Below are 19294 nucleotides of genomic sequence, written 5' to 3' on the forward strand. Positions count from 1 at the left end.
GGGTAAAAGAACAGAGGAGAGATAAAAGGAAAATATAAACACTTAGGATACCATTAGAAACTTCCATTCCAACTATACAAAAATCTTCGTAAAAACAGGTGCAGAACACAGAACAGGTGCTTGCCAGATATTTTGTATAGTTTTTTATTTTTCTCATTTCTAGACGGTGCTATCACCTTTCAAAGTCAAGGTTAATTTTTAATAGGTACTTCGGTATATGGTCTAATACTAACTGTCAGTAAAGTCCTTTATTGAGATATCCTTAAACAAATTTTATTGATAAAAAAACGTGGAAAGTGTCGGGGGCTTAAAATTATCAACGTTTTTGCAATCGCCCATAAGAGAAATATTAAAAAATATTTGTAAATTTTCAAAAGTGTTTGCATATTAACAATTTTTACCTATATATGTATAATGAATGTGCAATCTGAAATTGAATTCAGTTTTGTATGGATATAGATTTTGGAACCGATCAGAAATAAGTTTTTTCCTGTCATTTTACGTTTGATAATCGAATTAATGACATATTCTAAGCGTACAGAAACGTCTGAGACTATTGATGGAAAAAGGACACATAGACCTATGATCTTTTTTTCCAGTCATGGTTTAAATCGACGAAGGCATGTCTTTTATGAATAATAATATATGAAGTTAATGTTGATATTCTAATATTTAAAATAGTAAACAATGAAAAATTGTTCTTAGATATAAAAAATAAAAATCTGAAACAAAAATGATAAAAATACACATTTATATTTTAGTTTTTTTATGTATTTTTTTCGCTATATTCTGTACAAAAAATATGTTTGGAAACTAACGCTATTTGCTCAGACAAGCAATACTTTATAAAAAGTAAATATGTGGATTTCATTCATTTTCATTGAGCCATATAAAATTGCGTGAACTAATTTATGGATGGTCTCTATTTGATAAAACTGGTAGTTTCATATTAAAATAACTTACCGTGGCAACAGAGCCGCAATGAGATTTGACCAGCTCTCAACGCTCGCCGGGAATGAGTGAACAACCCGCAAAACTGACCTGATGCCTTCCTGATTACCATGTGTCGTGATTAAATCGCTTAGCGCTTTTATACAGGCGATTTGTGCAATGTGATGCGTGGAAGTACTTCTTCCCAAAACTAGAGCTTTTTGAGCACAATTTCCAAATGCTTTTACGTTTATTTCGAGTAAAAATCTCGCTAATGTCGTCCAGAGTCTCTCATCACCTGTTTATATGACTCCAATTATTCTCCACAATAATTATATTAAAAAACAATTTCGTAATAATGAATAAAAATAAGTTATTGTCAATAACTTGCCTGGATGCTTGTGAACAAATTTAGAAACGACTCTGACAGCGTCTCCAATATCGTTTTGAGTGAGACACAAATAAGCGGACAGTAAAGCTATGTGATGTCTGTAATCTTCGTGGTCTTCGTATGTCTCAAGTTCCTTTAATACTAAAGCTGTTAAGTGTTTATCATTGTGAAGTAAGCCTAAGGCAGCGGCAGCAAGTAACCCGGAAACGGCCGGTGGTTGGATTTCGATGCATTGGAACAGAAGAGTTTTTACGTCATCGACTCCTTGGAACATGCTGGCCATTGCTGCCATCGCACATAAAACATGGGCTCTCTGTAACTCTGAATCGGCGAACCATTGGAGAACAACTTCGTAGGTGGAGTAAGATTCCTTGTAACGTTCGGCTGTAGAACAAAACAATTTTCATTTTTGGAAGCAGACTTATTTTCTATTTTAACGACTGAAAGATTTGAAATTGAACTGTTCTTAATTAAAATTAAAGTATTTTGTCAGCATTGACCTTTAAATTTAAACGTATTTGGAAATTAATCAAAAATATTCAGTAGGTATCTTTGAGTTGACACTGCAAAATATACATTATTTACAACCTACCTTTGAATAAGGATAAAGCCAGTTGACAATGAGATTTAAATGTGGGAGTCTTGACGCTTGAAGAAGTTTCAATAGCTTCGATATACTTTTCAAGCACTAGCATTATTCGTGACAAGTTCACCAACACAGCATCTTTCGCCGCGTCGTCAGAAGTGTGTTCCAAAGCAGCTGAAAACTGCTCAGCCGCGGACTTGTACAGTTTCTGACGCTCCAAGAGAAGACCATAAGCGTTACGTGCATATGCATCATTCGGACAATGAACTGTAAAATGGAGGAAATATTTAATATATATGTAAAAAATGAGTTAAAAAAATTCATGTGGAAAATCATATATTTTGCTCTTTCCAAAAACATGCTCGTAATTAATTAAAAATTGGAAGATGCTTAGCTTTGAATGTATGAAACTTGTATCTTCGATAAACAGAGTGCAGCGCCTTTTCCATAGAATTCAGAATCAAAGAGCGTTCATTTTCTAAAAAGCAAAGATGAGCTGAGAACAGCCTTTAACAAATTCAAGACACTTGCTGACAATCTTGCCGAAGAAAGAATACAAACTTCAAGTACGGCCTTTAGTACTGTGGCGCTGATTATACAGCTAGCCTAGCACGAAACGGCATGAAGCGAAAGCGAACGGTGGCCTACACGCCATAGGAAAATGACAAAGCTTTGCTAATAAATATTGCCCCCTCGTTTAGATGGTTAAGTGTATGCTGTTGAAGCGTCGTCTACCAGAAACTTTTTGGCCTGAAGCAGTAGCCACTGCAGTTATTTTACGATTAACAAGAAGCCTAAAAAAGGCAAGTTCAAGCAAAAATCAACATCTTGCATTCTCATTAGATCCTTCACTGCAGAGTGCAGAGCACGTGTTCTTTGGAATCCAGAAATCAAACAGAAAATAGTTAGCTAAGACGCCGCGTCGCATGCAAGAAAAGATTCAACGGAGTTAAGACCACAGAAGATAGAAGAAAAGTTTGGACGAAGAACCTGATAAAGTTGAGTTTCCAGATAACAACAATCTTCCTAATGACTTGCCTAACAATTTTCCCAACTGCTGTTTCAGAATTGACAACGGAGAACTCGAAGCATATGTGGATCGGCCGCCACCAGCTGAAATTACGAGAGAATTGCCTCCAAGGACTCAAAGATGACTCGGTCATCTTAAAAGTGTGAAAATGGATCAAAAGGGAAACTCAAGAAAGGTGACTGGCAGCAGATGAGTTCTTGAAACAAAATGCGACACAGAAAGAAACTCTGAATGTCACAAGGCTTGATTATTGGCTAAAGGTTTTAGTCAGTGGCCTGGAATTGATTTTGAAAGAATTTTTACTTCGGTTACAAGGCAGAACTCCATTCGAATGGTTATGGAGTACATAAACGGTGATTTAATAGAAGAATAAATCTTCATGAATCAACCTGACATTGCATATGAAGCATTTTCTGGAGAGTGGACCTCCCTAAAAAAAGTTTCTTTGGTTTCCATGGCATTCATGTTTGCTGTAGTATATATCGACCCAAGATACTGTCCAAAAGGATTTACCGTTGTGGTGTGCGATTCTCACACACGCACAGACAGACAATTTGCTAGATATACGTGTCCGGATCGCTTAAAAAACAGATAGCTCCTGTAAGAGTAATTTTACTTTTAAATTCAAATATTGGTTTTTGTAGAAAAGTTTCCAAGCATTCAAATGGAATAAATGCAATTAAAAAAAACATTATTTGGAAAAAAGCTTATATTTTCCAAGTTTAAGCAGCTATGTACTTTGCTATTTAAAATATTTCGTTAGAATATCTACTTTTTATTCCTACGAAGGAATTATACGATTGGTCTTAATTTAAAACAAAAACCTTGTTGCATATAAGTTTTAAACTAAGAAAATTTATTTGTTTGAGGTTATCTAAGACTTCAAAAAGTAAACAATTGTGAAATCTGTGAACAGTGAATCTGTGTTTACTTTTTGAAATTCTGCATAACTTCTACCAAACAGCTTTTCAGACAATTTTTCAATATAATTGACTTCATCATTACTTCAAAATAGCACGTAACAGAATACATCATCTTTCCGATACTAAACATAATAACCGATACTCTATCATACTTTGTTTTAAAAATTAATTAATTATGATTTTTATAATCGACATTAACCCTGCAAAAAAAATTCAATTGAAATCGCCAATAGACAATTCTGGTGAAACGCAATAGAATAGACCTTTTCATTTAAGGAAAACACCGCAATTGCATTTAAGAAAATACCTTTCAACCAGCCCAGGGTCGGAACCTGGCCCCTCCAATATAGGTACTACTTGCACAAAAATGTGAACATCCTTAAAATGCCTGAATTTCTTCATTTTTTCGACATGAACGGTAATTTAGTAAATGTTATGGTAGGTAATACTTACACCAAAAATTTGAACTTTCCTAAAATGATTAATGTTCGTTAATTTTTTGACATGTTTGCAGAGTTGCGGGGCCCACGTGTTCTAGACCTAGACGACTGACTGGGCCATGTTAATGCGCACCCTATATGTAATTAAATATTCACAAAGTGTCTTTCCTAAAATACTCACGATTTTTTTTTACGAGCTCCCGGACTATTATAACCACAAGTTGATATCGCGATATATTGCACACAAAAAAAAAAGAAAATCTTTGAGGTTTCTGGTACTGACAAAGTATTAACTTAAAGATTTAAAAAGATCTTTTTTCACTCTTATGCTATTTCTGATTAAGACTATATTTATTTTTAAAGTATCCAAATTTTTGCACAGCCTTTATATTGTTTTCAATTACGAATAGTCATCTCAGCATTTGCAATTCATGTCAATTGAGAACTTTTCTGCAATTTGCTTACCCAGTATTCGCGCGATAGTAGATAATTAGTGAATATTTTCTGAACAGGTAGCGTGATTGTGAAATACTCATATGAACCGCATTTCGCAATCTTCACACAGAAAATTATCGACATACTCTATCTAAAGGAACCGGAAGGTCAATCAATTAGACCAAAGGTGTATCAATAAGACTACTTTTTGGACGAAAAACTTGAGATATGGAAAATGAAATTCCACTTAATATTTAAATTCTATATGAAAAAAACACACAACTGAACTATAAAAGTAAAATTACACTCACTGAGATATCGATGGATTTCATCCATTGCCACAGGAATAGCGTGCATATTTTTGATACTATACTCATACAACTCATCCTTCTTTGCATCGGAATCTAAGAGCGTAGTCAAAACCCAGTGACAATATCCAAGAGCAGCTTGGTTATGATACCCAAGTTGCGTAGCATGTCTGAATAAATCCATAGCCTCTTTCCTTGCTAATTTCTCCGCGATTATTCCTTGACCGATCCAACTATTAGCATAGGCAGGATCTGCTCTTTGAGCCCAAGAGAACGCTTCATTGGCTCTATAAATGTCCCCTACCGAGTACAGAGTTTTCATTTAATATTCAATATTTTCACAAACTTCCAAACTTGATAATACAAAATATTGAAATATCTAGCAATGCTAAAGAAAAATATACCTAAATGTAAATATAAGGAGCCTAAGTTCGTCCACGAAACGGCGTTATTCGCTTCCTCATCGATTGCCGTCACGAAACAATGCTGAGCAAGTGCGTAGTTTTTTACCTCTTCGGTCATACAAATAACTCCAAGAAGATTCCAATGAATCCAAGAAGAAGGAGAGAGTTTAATCGCATGTTTCGCTGCCGCTTGACACTTTGCAGCTACATTTTTTCGATTTATTGGAAGACTAAATTTTAGTTGTGCTAAATAAGAACAAGCCAAGTCGTGCCAGAGAAGGGGAGAATCTTTTGAGAGGTGCAGCGCTCGACAATAGCATCTGCAGTTTTCCGAAAAATATTTAATTAACATCTTTGTAACTGTAAACCAGAGTGTCTACCAGACGGCTGATTTTATTTCGCAGTCACTTCCCGGTTTTTTATTTTTGTTTGTATTGTAATTTTGTTAATACAAGTATAACTTGGAATTACAATTCTTTTCGAAAATTCTCTTTTCAAATTCAAAATTACAGCTTATATATTTTTATTTTAAAACGTAAATATTTATCTTTTCAATTTAGAAATATGTGTACTTCCAATTTAAAATAAATACTAGCTTACGACTTTCAGTGAACACTGAATCAAATTCTCCGGTTTTTCCCGGTTAGGTAGACATTCTGTAAACATAGCAGGACCAGTAAACGTCAGGGATATCATAATCTGCAAGTGGTCGTTCGATTATAATAAAACTTTGTGAGATTTTAGTGCTATATAAGAGAAATTTCGGGCCCAAAGGAGTTTTTTTTTCTTTTTTAATTTTGGAAGTTACGCCATATTGCATTTTTAGTTGAATTTTTTTGAATAATTGACTATATAATTTTAAATACAAAATGGTGAAATTTTGCCTGAAAAAAGTCCAAATCAATTTTTCATTTAATTTTTCGTGAAATTCTCCCCCTTTATTTGTTTAGAATTAGGATATAAAGATTCCTTATGAAATTGCTTTTTATTATAAAAAAATGATGGAGACAAACGATAGAAGCTACAAATTTTGTTTTATCTTCTTGGAAATTTTTTGCCAAGCTCAGCGTGGCTTGGGTTTAATACTCAGTGCTGCGTGAAAAGAAAAAAATTCTTCACTTGTGTTGATAATTGTTATAAATAAGTTCTATTAACAAACACTGAATATTATAGATTACTCATTTGTAAAAGATATTTGAAAAGGATAAAGGAAATATGTTTCCCGCTATTACTTGTTAATTTTATAAACAAATTGTATAAACAGTTATCAGTCAGTTAGCAGTGACATAATTTTATGTCTATTCATGTCTACTCTGATCATTTGTTTACATAATTTATTTCTAAATTTGATAAATAATATCAAATCGTATATTTTCAACACTAAACTTTACTGGCATATAATTTAGGAAAAAATAGGGGATAACTATTTATTTAATTCAAAACTCTACACTGGGAATTTGTTTATGCCCTTTGTTGCTAAAATTAACCAATAATATCGTTCGTAAGTGGCCGCAACGGCACCAGAGCGCCGCGAAATTTCTTTTTAATGAAAGGTGATTTCATAAGAAATATTTATACCCTAATTAAACAAAAATTAAAAGGGAAGAATTTCACGAAAAATTGATTCAAAAAATTTATTTTATTTAGAATTGTACAGTTTAAAAATTTATAATTTAATCTCTTATTACTCATAATTTGAAGGAAATTCAATAATCGGTTCAGGAAATGTCAATAATTAAAAAAAAAATCCAACCCAAAAATTTAATATGGCGTGACTAGCAAAATTTTGAAAAATTAAGAAACATCCTTCCTTTGATCCCGAAATGTCTCTTATATAGCACTATAATTTCACCAAGTTTTATCAAAATCGAACGAACACTTTCAGATTCTGATATTCCTGAATAGTTCAGTACTTAAAAGCGACTAGATCGTTAGGTAAGATTACCTTACTGCTAGTGGAAATAATTCTTCTCTCTTGATCGTCACACGTTCCTGTGAGGTTTCTAATTTCACGATTCCTGGTACAACTCTTAAGAAGCAATAACATTCAGGCATGACTGCTACTTTATAACAGGCATCACCAAACAGTTTCCATATACACGAAAACTTACTGCCCACTACAATTGCTTCCATTAAATCATTTACTGCTTCCTGAATGTTATCTCTTGCTCTCCCGAGTTGTTGATTCACAGTATTCTCATTAGCAAGACCTAAATAAGTTTCGGCCGAACCTTTCAGGGCGGGTAAGTTATTTTCGTCCTGAGCTAATACTTTTTTGAAATTTTCTTGCGCTTCGGTATGTTGGCCTAGCAACTAAAACGCATTGTTTCTTATTGGCAAGTAAGGTTTTTTAATGAAATAAAAAAGTGTACTACTGACCAGTTTGATGTTGGCCATTTGGATCAATGGGTAAAAGGATTCGGGATTCAATTCAAAAGCACGTTCATAAGATCTTAGGGCAGAGAGGTGCGCTCCCCGAGCTAAATAAGCATCTGCTAAACATTCCCATGTGTGGCTAGAGAAAATAAAATTTTGTTACGTAACATATTTTTCTAAAATTCACTTCTGGATGTCAAATACTTGAAATTTCAAATCTTAAAGAGTTTAGTTTTTTTATATTTATATTTTTAGTTTAGCTTAGTTTATAATATTGGGACCGACTGTGAATAAAAAGTGAAACATGTGATATTTACTTGTCGTTTGGATCTATTTTAATGGCACTTCGCAAAGCGGGAATTGCTTGGGAAACTTCATCGCGATCCAGTAATTGCAATCCCAATTGAAGCCAAGCCCATTTTGGCCCGCTGCCTTGTGCAGTTAATTTCTGCAGTAGTTGCACATTAGCGTCCTACAAAAAATAAATATTGCAAAATCCAGACCAGCAAGTACTACAATCAATACCGTAAGTAAATCATAATTATAAATCGTCTATTTTTTAATACTTTTTCTAACAATAAATTCGAGACCTACGCTGCTTTTTAGAAGTCTGTAGGCCGTGCTTAATCCAATACCAGCTTCTTCCGAATTAGAATTAATCTGCAAAGCCTTCTGATAACATTTTCTCGCTCGCTCAACATCATCCCCGTGTTCTCTGTAATAGTGCCCGAGATACACAAAACACTCCCAGTTGTAAGGATCGGCATGTATTCCTTTCAAAAATGCCATCAGACTGTGACCAAAGTCAGACATTGCCCAGTGGATCTTTCCCAAAGTCAGCCATGCTTCAGGTGTTTCTAAAGCAGAACCAAGAACATCCGCTGCTTCTTCTAAATTGTGCTCATTTTTCAAGTGAATCGCTCTCAGTATTGCTGCTTCTGTTTTTGTTTCAGGATCGTTGCTTAATTTATCGAGTATTTCCTGAGCTTTGGGATCGCCTAAGTTCACGTAAGCACGAGTAATAATCAATTGGCGTTTCGTAGATGACTGAGGCAACAACTGTTTTAACATTATAAGTATAAATACTTTAGTTAATTTTTAATACCTGGGTGAAAATCAAAAAGTTGCAAGTATTCGATTTTTAATCGAATAGAAAATTATACGATACTTAAATTATTTCTATTTAATGAAAATCATTTGATATAAACTATCAACGTGACAGTTTGTCACGTGACTAAGTGCATGTTATTATATTCGCCGGCTTTATAATTAAAAAAATACATCAATTATGCTAATTTTTTGGGAAAGAGTTCAAAATATCTAAGGAAACGATTATATATGCCGCTCGAATTTTTATATTTTTTAAACAATGCAATTTGATTAATCAGATTTTTTCAGGTTACATTTTTTTTTTCTCACTTACATTCCAAGTTAAAAATGAATAAAATTGCACTATTTAAACGAAATAAAAACTCAAATAGCCCAAACAGACGTGCATTTATTTTTTTAAACCATTTCTTAAATGTTCAGCACAATATATTCACTTTTCTGATTATAAAGCTGCCGAATATAATAACATACAATTGATCACGTGACAGAGTATCACATGCCTTAAAAATATGAAAATGAACACTTTATCACTATTATTCTTTATAATAAAATTAATTAAACAGATAATTACGTGAATCAAATTCTTCTCTTATGAATTTTTTGCGCCCTTAGTTCATACATAATATTTATTTTTGTCTTGTTTTTGCATTAAACGTTAATTATATAAATTATTTCAATAAAAAATGAATTAGTTTTATATTTAATGATTAGGATATGTTTAGAAATGATTTTCACGGTACAAAACATTATAAAAGGGTAAACTATTACTTTAAATTTATTTAAAATGATTTTTTAATTAAAAAATTAGGGGAATATCAATTCTTTTGTGTGTTGTAACTAACTTACCTAATTGCAAGTAACTTGTATATTACCGGATGACAAGTTCATACAATATAAATGTTGTAATTTCAAAGAATATTTTTTGTTCATACTAATATATGGATCTTTTAATAATAAACGGGAACGAACCTTACTTTGTAATTCTGCAATCAATTCTGAATAATATGTGAAATGGCAATTAGATCTTAAGCTTTCTTTTAAAAGATATAGTGCCATACATTTGAAAAAAAAACGAAGTCTATGAACCGCTTTCTGATAACATTTACTCGTATTGAATCAAACATATTTAAGCACAGAAAAAAGTGAAAACAATTGACACATAGAATATTTTTGGAGAAAATACGATGATTAAACCCCTGAAATTACGAAAATTATTCCTCCAAACCCAAGCGTATGATATTCTAGAGATATGATATGATCAAATTTTTCATTTTCACCCACTTACGATTTCGTTTCGAATACAAAAATATTTAAATTTCCCTAATTGTAAATAGATAAAAGGGTCGTACTTCGTTACACTTTCGAATTGCATCTTCCCATTTGTACTTGTTGGCACTTTTAGATAAAGCTTCTAAGAGAACTAGATTAATTCTGTGGTGTAAATTATTATGAGCATTATCCTGCAGAAGTTTTTGAGCGTGTACAGCAGCGTTTTCAGCTTCTTCCCAGCAACAAAGTTTTAAATTTATTTCACCCAAGAGAATCCAAGGATGAATCCACTTGGGTTTTGAAGAAATTACGTAATTGAGAACGTTTCGCGACTCTAAAAGTCTACCAACTTTGTGAAGATGGACTCCTTTTGCCATGAATGCAAGATCCGATTCTGCATGTAATGCCAATAAGGCCTCAAAAAAGGGCGATATTTCTATTCCATCACAGTGGCCATTGGAAATACTCTGCTCAGAATAAACGCGGCAAATCCACTCTAAAGGTAAACAAAGAAATACAGTATAATCGTATTAAAAAATAAAAATGTGATGTGTCGAAGAATTGTATTTTAATTTTAATTTTATTTTTTCATACCCAGTGGATAAATATCCTGAGTAAAATATTCGTGCATCTTCACAGCCTCCGTCAATAATAACGACAGTTTTTCCACTCTGTAAAGTATTCGTAAATACTTTTTGTAATACTCGTGTTTGTTTGAAATATCCCCTTCCTTAAGTATACATAGAAGCGTGCTTTCGAGAAGAGATTCATATTCACTGGGAAGTTTGGAATATTGTGTGAGAATTGAAACTAGAGTTGAATTAATCAGCTTTACTCTCTCTTCGCTCCAAGTTTCATTCAATTGACGCAGATCCGAAATAACGCTGTCCAGTATTTTATCATCTTTTAACTGTAATACGAACTTCTCGAGGTTGCTCAGAAAATGTTCAATCTTAGCGGGATTACTGAAATAAAATTTAACATGTAGTTTTAATCAAAATAAAAAAATTATATCATTTTTTGGCAAAGAAATAATATAAGGCCAACTTTTGGGCACTCGAAATCAAAAGAAATTACAGCTACATAATTATAAATGTAGACTTAAGCACTTAGGGTATCCAATAAAATTTTAATTTTTGCAAATCCCACCGCCTAATTAATTCTTTTCTTTTTGCAAAAAAGTATTTTTTGTAAGTTTCTAATTTAAACAAAAAAATAAAAATTTAAGGCAAAAAATTCTATCACCCCTCGATAGCATTTTTTATTTACGGATGAAAAAGATTTTTATTTTATAAATTACAAAAAAAAATCAAGTTATTATCGGTCTTAGAATGAAAAAATGTGTAATTTCATTACAAACAATAACTTTAAATATCCTTTGAATATTTGTTTTCCTGAAATAATATGCAAATAATTTCATCTAAAATATAGAGAAAATAATCCCCATAATGAAATCCCCTGAATTTAATGAATAATTTTTGGGATTTTCAATTTTTTTCATTCATCTTGAAGACTTTTCGGTTCACCTGGAATTCTTGTGAATTTTATCAGATTTCTATTAACTTCCATTTATCTGAATTCAGTGGAATTTTTTGGATTTCAAATGTTTTGTTAGTCTTATAAATTTTCTCGAAGTCTTTTGAATTATTTTGAACTCAAAAAAAAAATTATTTACATTATTAATGCACATAACTAATGAAATACATTTGAAAGTATTTAGAGAATCTATTACCTAAAAAAGCGTATTTTTGGTGTATTCCAATATTCAAAATTTTTTTCTGTCACCCAGTGTAAATATTTTTTATTTATACATTATAGAAAATATTTTTTTTATTTGGTAGAAAAATCCTATGTATTATTTCGGGAAACAAATTTTAGGGGCCATTTTAGACAATTAGTTGTAATAATAAACTGCTTATATACACATTCCTATTCTAAGTCCAATCAGGTCCAATAATATAGACAACTTTTGGTATTGTTTCATAAAATATACAGCTGATTCTCCAATAAATAATAAATACTTTACATAGGGGTAAAATAATTGTTTTTTCAAAAATTGAAAAATAAGGAAATTAATTTTCAGACCTAAAATGACCTAGCGGAACCTCGTAACCATTTTTTTTTAAATGTAATAGAAAATTTAGGTTAGAATTTTTTCATCTACAGAAAGGCATTAAGGGTGTATATTTGCAAAATTTAAAATTTTATTGGGCATCCTGATGGCATGCCTCCATAATGTTGACGAAACATGTTTTGGAGCAAGAAATAATTTTAACATTCTTTTATTTAAATTTATCCTTCCTGAGTAAATGAAATAAATTTCTTTGCAGGTCTCTCAAAACTCTTCATTATTTCATTAAACTTATATTAATTACAGTGTACAGTTGTTTTTAAACAATAAATCACCGTCATAATCGAAACCCTATTGTCATATAAGATTATTAAATAAAATATATCGTATAGAAGCTTTTATCAAAATCATCTATTCCGACTTGCGAGGCCAAATAACAAAATTATATATGCAAATTATTAATCTCAAAAGTCGTATGTAAATGAACCCACATGTATAGAAAATAATAAGAAAATATCTGAATGCTACCTCTCAAGCTTTAGAAGCTTACAATACGCTGGAATTAATTCCATCCAATTTTCAGGACTGTCCTCTTCTTTTTCATAAAAAGCAACTAGACCTTGCCAAGCCACAGGATTATCTGGCTGAATTTGAGTCGCTTTTTTAAGCGGCACTGGAGTTTGCGGTTTAAGGGTTTCAATCTCGCGCATAGCAGCTCCAAGTAAAACCAGTGCTCCATAATTAGTTTTCTCTTCTTTCAATATTTTCTTACACAACTTTACAGCGTCAGTGTATTCATTCTTCTTAAACAATTCACGTGCCTCTTTTAAAGAGGCTTTATTTTCTTTGGACATTGTAAACACTGGTAAACACTAACCAAGTACCACTATTTTAATAACAGAATACAAGGATGAGCCACTTTGAAATTAAATCTCTAAATTCATATATTTTCAATTCTACAACAGGACAACATTCTGAGAAAAATCTGCATAAAGAATCAAAAGCAATCAAAAGAGAATACTAAACACTTTGCCAAAATAATAAAAAAATCAACATATGTTTTGCGACTGCCGCGCCTCCTGTGTCGAACTCAGAAACTATAATCACCATGTTTGAAATATTCAATTAGGTATTTGATTATTTGATTAATTAAAAAGTTCATTTAAAAGAAGAAATTTGTGAGAGCTAAAAGTGTTGCAAAGTAGAATATCATTTTTATTTTTATAATAACATTAGTGATTCATATCTGACAATTTCGAATTTTAATTGATTTAATTTCTGAAACAGTGTAGGGTGGAGTCAAGCAGATCGATGGCGAATATGGCAACGGTCGGACGAAGAACGTAAAGGAGAGAGACAATAAGCCGCCCACTGTCCGAATTTTGTGTTTATGATGTTTGTGATTGTATCGTTTTTAAAAAATTGTATTCACTTCTTCTGACTTGTTCGTCGATTTTGTAAAGTGAAATGTCAGATTTTTAATTAGTTTAGTGTAGCCTTTTTTCAGAAATTAATATTTCAAGAAAAAGTCACGAAGTATGTGTATTTACCTATACTCTTTGTTGAAATGTTTTGAGACATAAAAGTCTGAAAAATGTGCAAATTTTAACATTTTATTGCTGTATCCTGATTGTTTCTGGAGCATCTAAGTTTGGGTAATTCCCTTTCGCCTTTTCAGGTATGTAAATTCCTATCAGGATTAATGTGTTTATTAGTTCTTTTTTTTGTGGTATTATGGTTAGGTTTTCGATTACAGGCATTTCATTTAATTTTTTGCAAAATTTCAGTCACATGTTTTTTACACTTATCACATGAGCGGAAATAGAATGTAATACTGTTTACCCAATGCAAAATTATTCAAATATTATTTTCAATAATCTTATTAACTCAGTTCAGGTTTATTGGATGTTTATTATTTTTTGTGTATTTATATACCAGCTATACAATATACATCCTCATTGTATTTCGAAATTTTTCCTCAAAATTGCTGCTGTCAAAATTTGAAAATTGTGTACTTCACATTTTAATTATTCTTATATCAAAATTACCAAAATCTAACAGTTTCTAATGTTAAGCTCTAAAAATGATCAATTAATTTTTAATGCAGTCCCTTCTCATATTTTGTTGAAAGTGTGAATAAGTTCGTACAATAATTTTAACACCAAGTTAAAAATCATACCATTAAAAATGTTATAGTTTTATGGGGCCATTCACAAAGTACGTTATACATTTTTCACGTATTTTGTGAATTACCCCTACAGACTGAAACATTAAAAATAATATGGTTTCAAACTTGAATTGTTGAAAATTGTACAATTTGAAAATTAACGGTTTAATAATTTAACGATTCCTAAACATTTTAGTCTTTCACATAAGAATTTTCCTCGTAAATAGTGATATCTTGACTTATGAATTGTGTTACATATTCTATTGACCTTTATACTATTTTGCTCCCAATTTGATAAATAAATTCGCATATATTTGTAGAATTGTTGCTGAAATGACTGGAGAGGACACGGAACTCTGTGGCTTCGTAGATGCGAAGCTACCAGGTAACAGGGGAATGAGTCAAAGAGTGAAAAAGAGATCTCTAGCATCATGGAAAGCCTGGAAGAGACATTGGTGTGCTGTAAGAAAATTAAGCGTCGGGCATGGCATTGAAGTTCTTCTAGACTGCAGTATCAGCAGTGGAAAATCTATTGTACCAAATGAAAAGGACAACCGAATAAAAATACCACCGAGTGCAATGATCTGCCGCACTGAATCCAAGACCAAGCACTTTTCATTTGGTATATTTTCCCATAAAGACAAAAAGCCATTGCTCTATTTATCTGCGGCTTCCGAGACAGATACGCAGCGCTGGATGGCAAGTTTAAGACAGCTTTTGAGACCAAGAAAGCATCGATTTTTGGAGGGATCTCTCAGCATCTCTATTATCGATAATGTGCATTCCAGATCTGCTGGCCTAATGGGTATAACTTTTAATTACTATAAAAAAATGTTTGGTAGCGAAGAAATGAAAATTGTAATCCTAAACTGGTTATCTTTTAACACAGGCCTTTACGGAGATTTGGTTGCAAGTAGCATTGGAGTGTTCATAAAAGACCCTCATTCAGGAGAAATAGTGCAAAGTTTCGAATGGCAGGAATTCAGTCAGTTTCATTTATCAACCTCTGGTCGAGCCGAAGACGTAAAACGCATATGTGTTATTCATACGGCCAAGGAATTTCGAGGCGGTGTTGGTGAACTTTACGTATTTTGCTTAGAAGCTCAAAGATTATTGCAAGATTTCGTAACGCAGGGACGAGGCCCAAAGCACAAAATTTGTGCACAAAGACCTCTAAGCCGCAGTGAAGGAGATCTCAGAGTATCGATCTACAACGATGAAAATAGTAGTGATAATACCAGCTTCCCGATTTCGAAGAATAAGGTCGCATCTAATTTGTTAAATGCAGGACTCGGTTTGATCATGTCTTCGAAGTCCAGGACGAAGTCTCATGTTCGAGCTGTAGATAACGTTTACGAACCTGAGCCTGCGAGTGTCCCTACTTTTGTTGCGAGTTTCGATCAACTAGAGGAACCGTGTCCGAGAAGGATTTCAAATATTTCGATAGCTTCGGGAATTTACGAAGAGATTCTAGATGACGGTAAACCTGGGAAGAATATCACATTACCTTCGAACTTGTATGAGGATCCAGAGGATCTTATTTTTAATTCAAGTGAACTGCAATTGCAACCACCACCATTGCCACCACGACATCGATGTGAGTCGAATTCAACGAGGAATGGAAGGTAAATTTATTTTTTACTTAGAATTTCTATAATTTTTCGTAGAAAAGTTCATCCTTACAGGTTAAATTGCACCTGGTATCACATGAAATAATGCAAGTTTTAACGATTTAGACAAGTTCAAGTTAAAATCAGACAGGCAAATACACTTCAAGCAGTAGATTCTCTTAGCAACAACATATTTCGTTTTTAAAGGAAATTAGACGGCTTACCTATTTTCCCGATTTGTGAGAATAATTCTGCGGAATTATGAATATTTTACCTTTGAAGCTTGTTTTACGACAAACAAAATTCTTCTTTAAATTTCTATAACTTTTGACCTAATTGAGATGTCAAAATTTGTATTCCAGGTTCTAGTGAGGTTTATTTTCACAAAACGTACACCTTTTTATTTTTTTGTCATAAAATTTTGTCAGTTCCTGTCTGTACGTGTGGTTACCTGAATGTTGTATCCCTACTGATTTTTTAAGGATTTGTCCAATCGAGTCAGCGTTTGATGCACTTCTTAAGGTTCCGAAAATGAATATTAGGTTCGTCAAGCAGATATTTCTAAAGAAAATTAAAAAATTTAGAGCATTTTCAAAATTTGAATTTTTTTTTTTAATTTGAAAATTTGTTGTCAAAGTTTCTTATGGATGGACAGAAGACTTGCAAATTATCAAAATAAAATTTTCAGTTTCCATGAAATTTAAAAAGTTACATACTTTTGAAAATGTTTTAAAATGTTAAGAAAAATAGAAAAAAATCTTCTGATGGATTAGGAATTTTCATTTAAATTCTTCATCTGATATCAAATATATTTAGAAACTGTCTCAGTTAAATTTTTCTATCAGATAAAAATTCAAAAAGTTAGAGCTTTTTAAAAATTCAAAACAATTTTTTTTTAGTCTCACACATTTTTGTCGCATTTTTTGGTACGCGGCAAAAAGACTTGCGAATGATCCTAATTACATTTTTAATTTCGATAAAAATTCAAAAGCTCCATGCTTTTCAACCCTTTGAAAATTTTCAAAAAAAAAGGGGGAACAATTTGTGTTAATAGGTTAAGAAATATTAATCCACATTTCTAATTGATATGAAATATACATATTTCGAAACTATTAGGAATTTTCACTTTAACCACAAGCTAACTTCACTTCATTGACTGCTGAAGGGAAAACAAGGGACCAAATGCATGAGATTCGGTCTATTTTTGCCCTATTTTGCCAATATCTTCGTAAAAACTATTTTTTTCTATGAAGTGTATTAGAAAAATAGTTTTTATTTTTTAATTACTATATAATGAAATAATAAAATGATTATTATTAATTACAGATATATTACAGAAATAGAGTTTTGTTCAATGTATTTAGTCCATTGTATTCCTTCACCGGAGTGAAGTTAACTGATTGTTGAAGTGGAAATACCTAATTCTTATGAAATTTTTTAATTGCACAAAAATTCAAAAAGTTGGATCATTTTCAAAAATATGCCATTTTTGCTTTTAAGAGATCCGCAAATTTAAAGCGTAATTTTTAGTAGATTTGAAAAAGATTTACAAATTATCTTGAAAAAGATTTCAATTGAACACAAATTATCAAGTGCGAAGGGCCAGTGTCGTAATGAGAATGTAATCGTCAAAGACTCAAAGCCCTTGGTGCTTTAAGAACCTTCTTTAAAAACAAATTGAAAAAAGTATCAGTTCCAATTTTCCAGTTTCCAAATATCAGTTCCAACATATTTTTCCTCAGAAAAACGTACAGAATTTCTTATTTATGCAATCACGAATTTCATATAAATATGATATCAAATAAGAATGAGGATTTCCTATTAAAGTCGACTTTATGAAGAAGCCCATTTTTTCATTTCATTCAATAACATAAAATAAAATATTATATATACATATATATACACCTATCTCACGGTCGTGAAATGTGGTTACGGTGGAAATTTTACCTCTATTTCGCTGGGAGAGCGTGCAGTTTTTCTTTACATTTAGCGCGGGACCTTTTCAAGTGCTCAGTTTTCAATTTTAAACGTTACAATTTCAATTGTAGTAATTTTTTTCATGAGAAATCTTATCAATTTTTTGTCGAAAAATCTCTCCAATCACGGTAAATGCCCTGCTTGATATTATTTTCATGAAGTTATCATTTTTAATTTTGGAATATGGAAACTTTCAGTTTCAAATTCTCAAAGAGTAATATGCATTTCAAATTGAAAGTTTTAATATTTAAAAATTTGTTTTCAAAATGGAATAAATCCTTATTGATAAATAACGATTTCAAAATTTATACCCTCAGTGTTAAGCAGTATAAATTCATGTAGTTCACAATTGAACTACTTAATTCAAATTGGAATTTTAAAATATTTGAACAATTTGTTTAATAGTAAATGATTAAAATGATTAAAATTTCAAAATGCCGAATTTTCCATTTTAAACGTTATAATTTAAATTGCAGTGATTTTATTTTTTTATCAGAAATATTATAAACTTTTTTGTTTAGAGTTTGAAATTCTCAACTTCGAAAAGTATCAAATTTTAAAAGAAATTTTTCATGCCCCATTCTAAATAGTGTATTGCCTCACATTACATATCATTTTCTATTGAAAGCATATAATCAAAAATTGTTCAATCTTGCGCGTTTCCAAATTAAGCAGCACAACATTGAAGGCTTCTGATATATGATATTCTGGAATTTTACGCTTTTTAGATTTGAAAAATGTTTAATGTAAAATATTTAAATGCATACCATTTTTGCTTGCAAATAAAAATTATTCAACTTTAAGGGCTTTCAGTTTGAAAGAAAAAAAATGTTTAACAAAGCTTATAATTTGCTAGGCTTCAAATGCTGGTTTATTTAATTTTGTGTTATTTTTAATTGTCCTATTTTTATTGTTGATTATTTTGAAATAATATTTAATTTTGAAATCCTTTAAATTAAACATATTCAAATTAGAAAGATTTTAAATTTTGTATTGTACATTATTGAATGTTTGAACTTGAAATGGAACTTAAAATTTCTACATTTTAAAACTGTTAATTTTTAATACCGTCGACCTGGGCGAATCGCTAAAATAATTTTTACAAAATCATCAAAAGCTTAATAATTTTATTTTCAAACTGATCTTGGGGTCAATGGATCATATATCTCTTATACCAGGTGTATACATATGAAACCGGTATTGCCATCTAGCGGCCAGTAGGCACACTTGTAGGCACTGTCGGAACTTACCATTTGTGCTAATTGGC

The 19294-nt window shown here is 31.7% G+C and overlaps 2 protein-coding genes across 3 annotated transcripts in view; one reads left to right on the plus strand and one right to left on the minus strand.

The window, feature by feature from the left end:
- The window catches only part of LOC117171922 (tetratricopeptide repeat protein 37), a 14050-nt gene extending 723 nt beyond the window's left edge, over positions 1-13327 (minus strand). The window contains exons 1-12 of the mRNA XM_033359582.1: positions 12802-13327; positions 10797-11167; positions 10283-10698; positions 8418-8882; positions 8141-8295; positions 7827-7962; positions 7393-7760; positions 5448-5767; positions 5047-5343; positions 1914-2174; positions 1322-1705; positions 964-1228 (exon numbers count right to left, since the gene is read on the minus strand). Coding sequence (XP_033215473.1) covers positions 964-1228; positions 1322-1705; positions 1914-2174; positions 5047-5343; positions 5448-5767; positions 7393-7760; positions 7827-7962; positions 8141-8295; positions 8418-8882; positions 10283-10698; positions 10797-11167; positions 12802-13127 — 3764 coding nt within the window. The 5' untranslated portion in view covers positions 13128-13327. The remainder of the gene's footprint in view (positions 1-963; positions 1229-1321; positions 1706-1913; positions 2175-5046; positions 5344-5447; positions 5768-7392; positions 7761-7826; positions 7963-8140; positions 8296-8417; positions 8883-10282; positions 10699-10796; positions 11168-12801) is intronic.
- Positions 13328-13346: 19 nt separating this feature from the next.
- The window catches only part of LOC117171924, an 11062-nt gene continuing 5114 nt past the window's right edge, over positions 13347-19294 (plus strand). Inside the window, exons 1-4 of one of the 2 annotated variants that reach the window (XM_033359585.1) lie at positions 13347-13402; positions 13561-13951; positions 14761-15245; positions 15330-16065. In XM_033359585.1, the coding sequence (XP_033215476.1) occupies positions 14774-15245; positions 15330-16065 (1208 nt within the window). In that variant the 5' untranslated portion in view covers positions 13347-13402; positions 13561-13951; positions 14761-14773. Of the gene's footprint in view, positions 13475-13560; positions 13952-14760; positions 15246-15329; positions 16066-19294 lie in introns of both variants that reach the window. The other variant, XM_033359584.1, reaches the window with a different exon arrangement.

Source organism: Belonocnema kinseyi, chromosome 4 (assembly GCF_010883055.1).
Source record: "Belonocnema kinseyi isolate 2016_QV_RU_SX_M_011 chromosome 4, B_treatae_v1, whole genome shotgun sequence".
Classification (NCBI taxonomy): Eukaryota; Metazoa; Arthropoda; class Insecta; order Hymenoptera; family Cynipidae; genus Belonocnema; species Belonocnema kinseyi.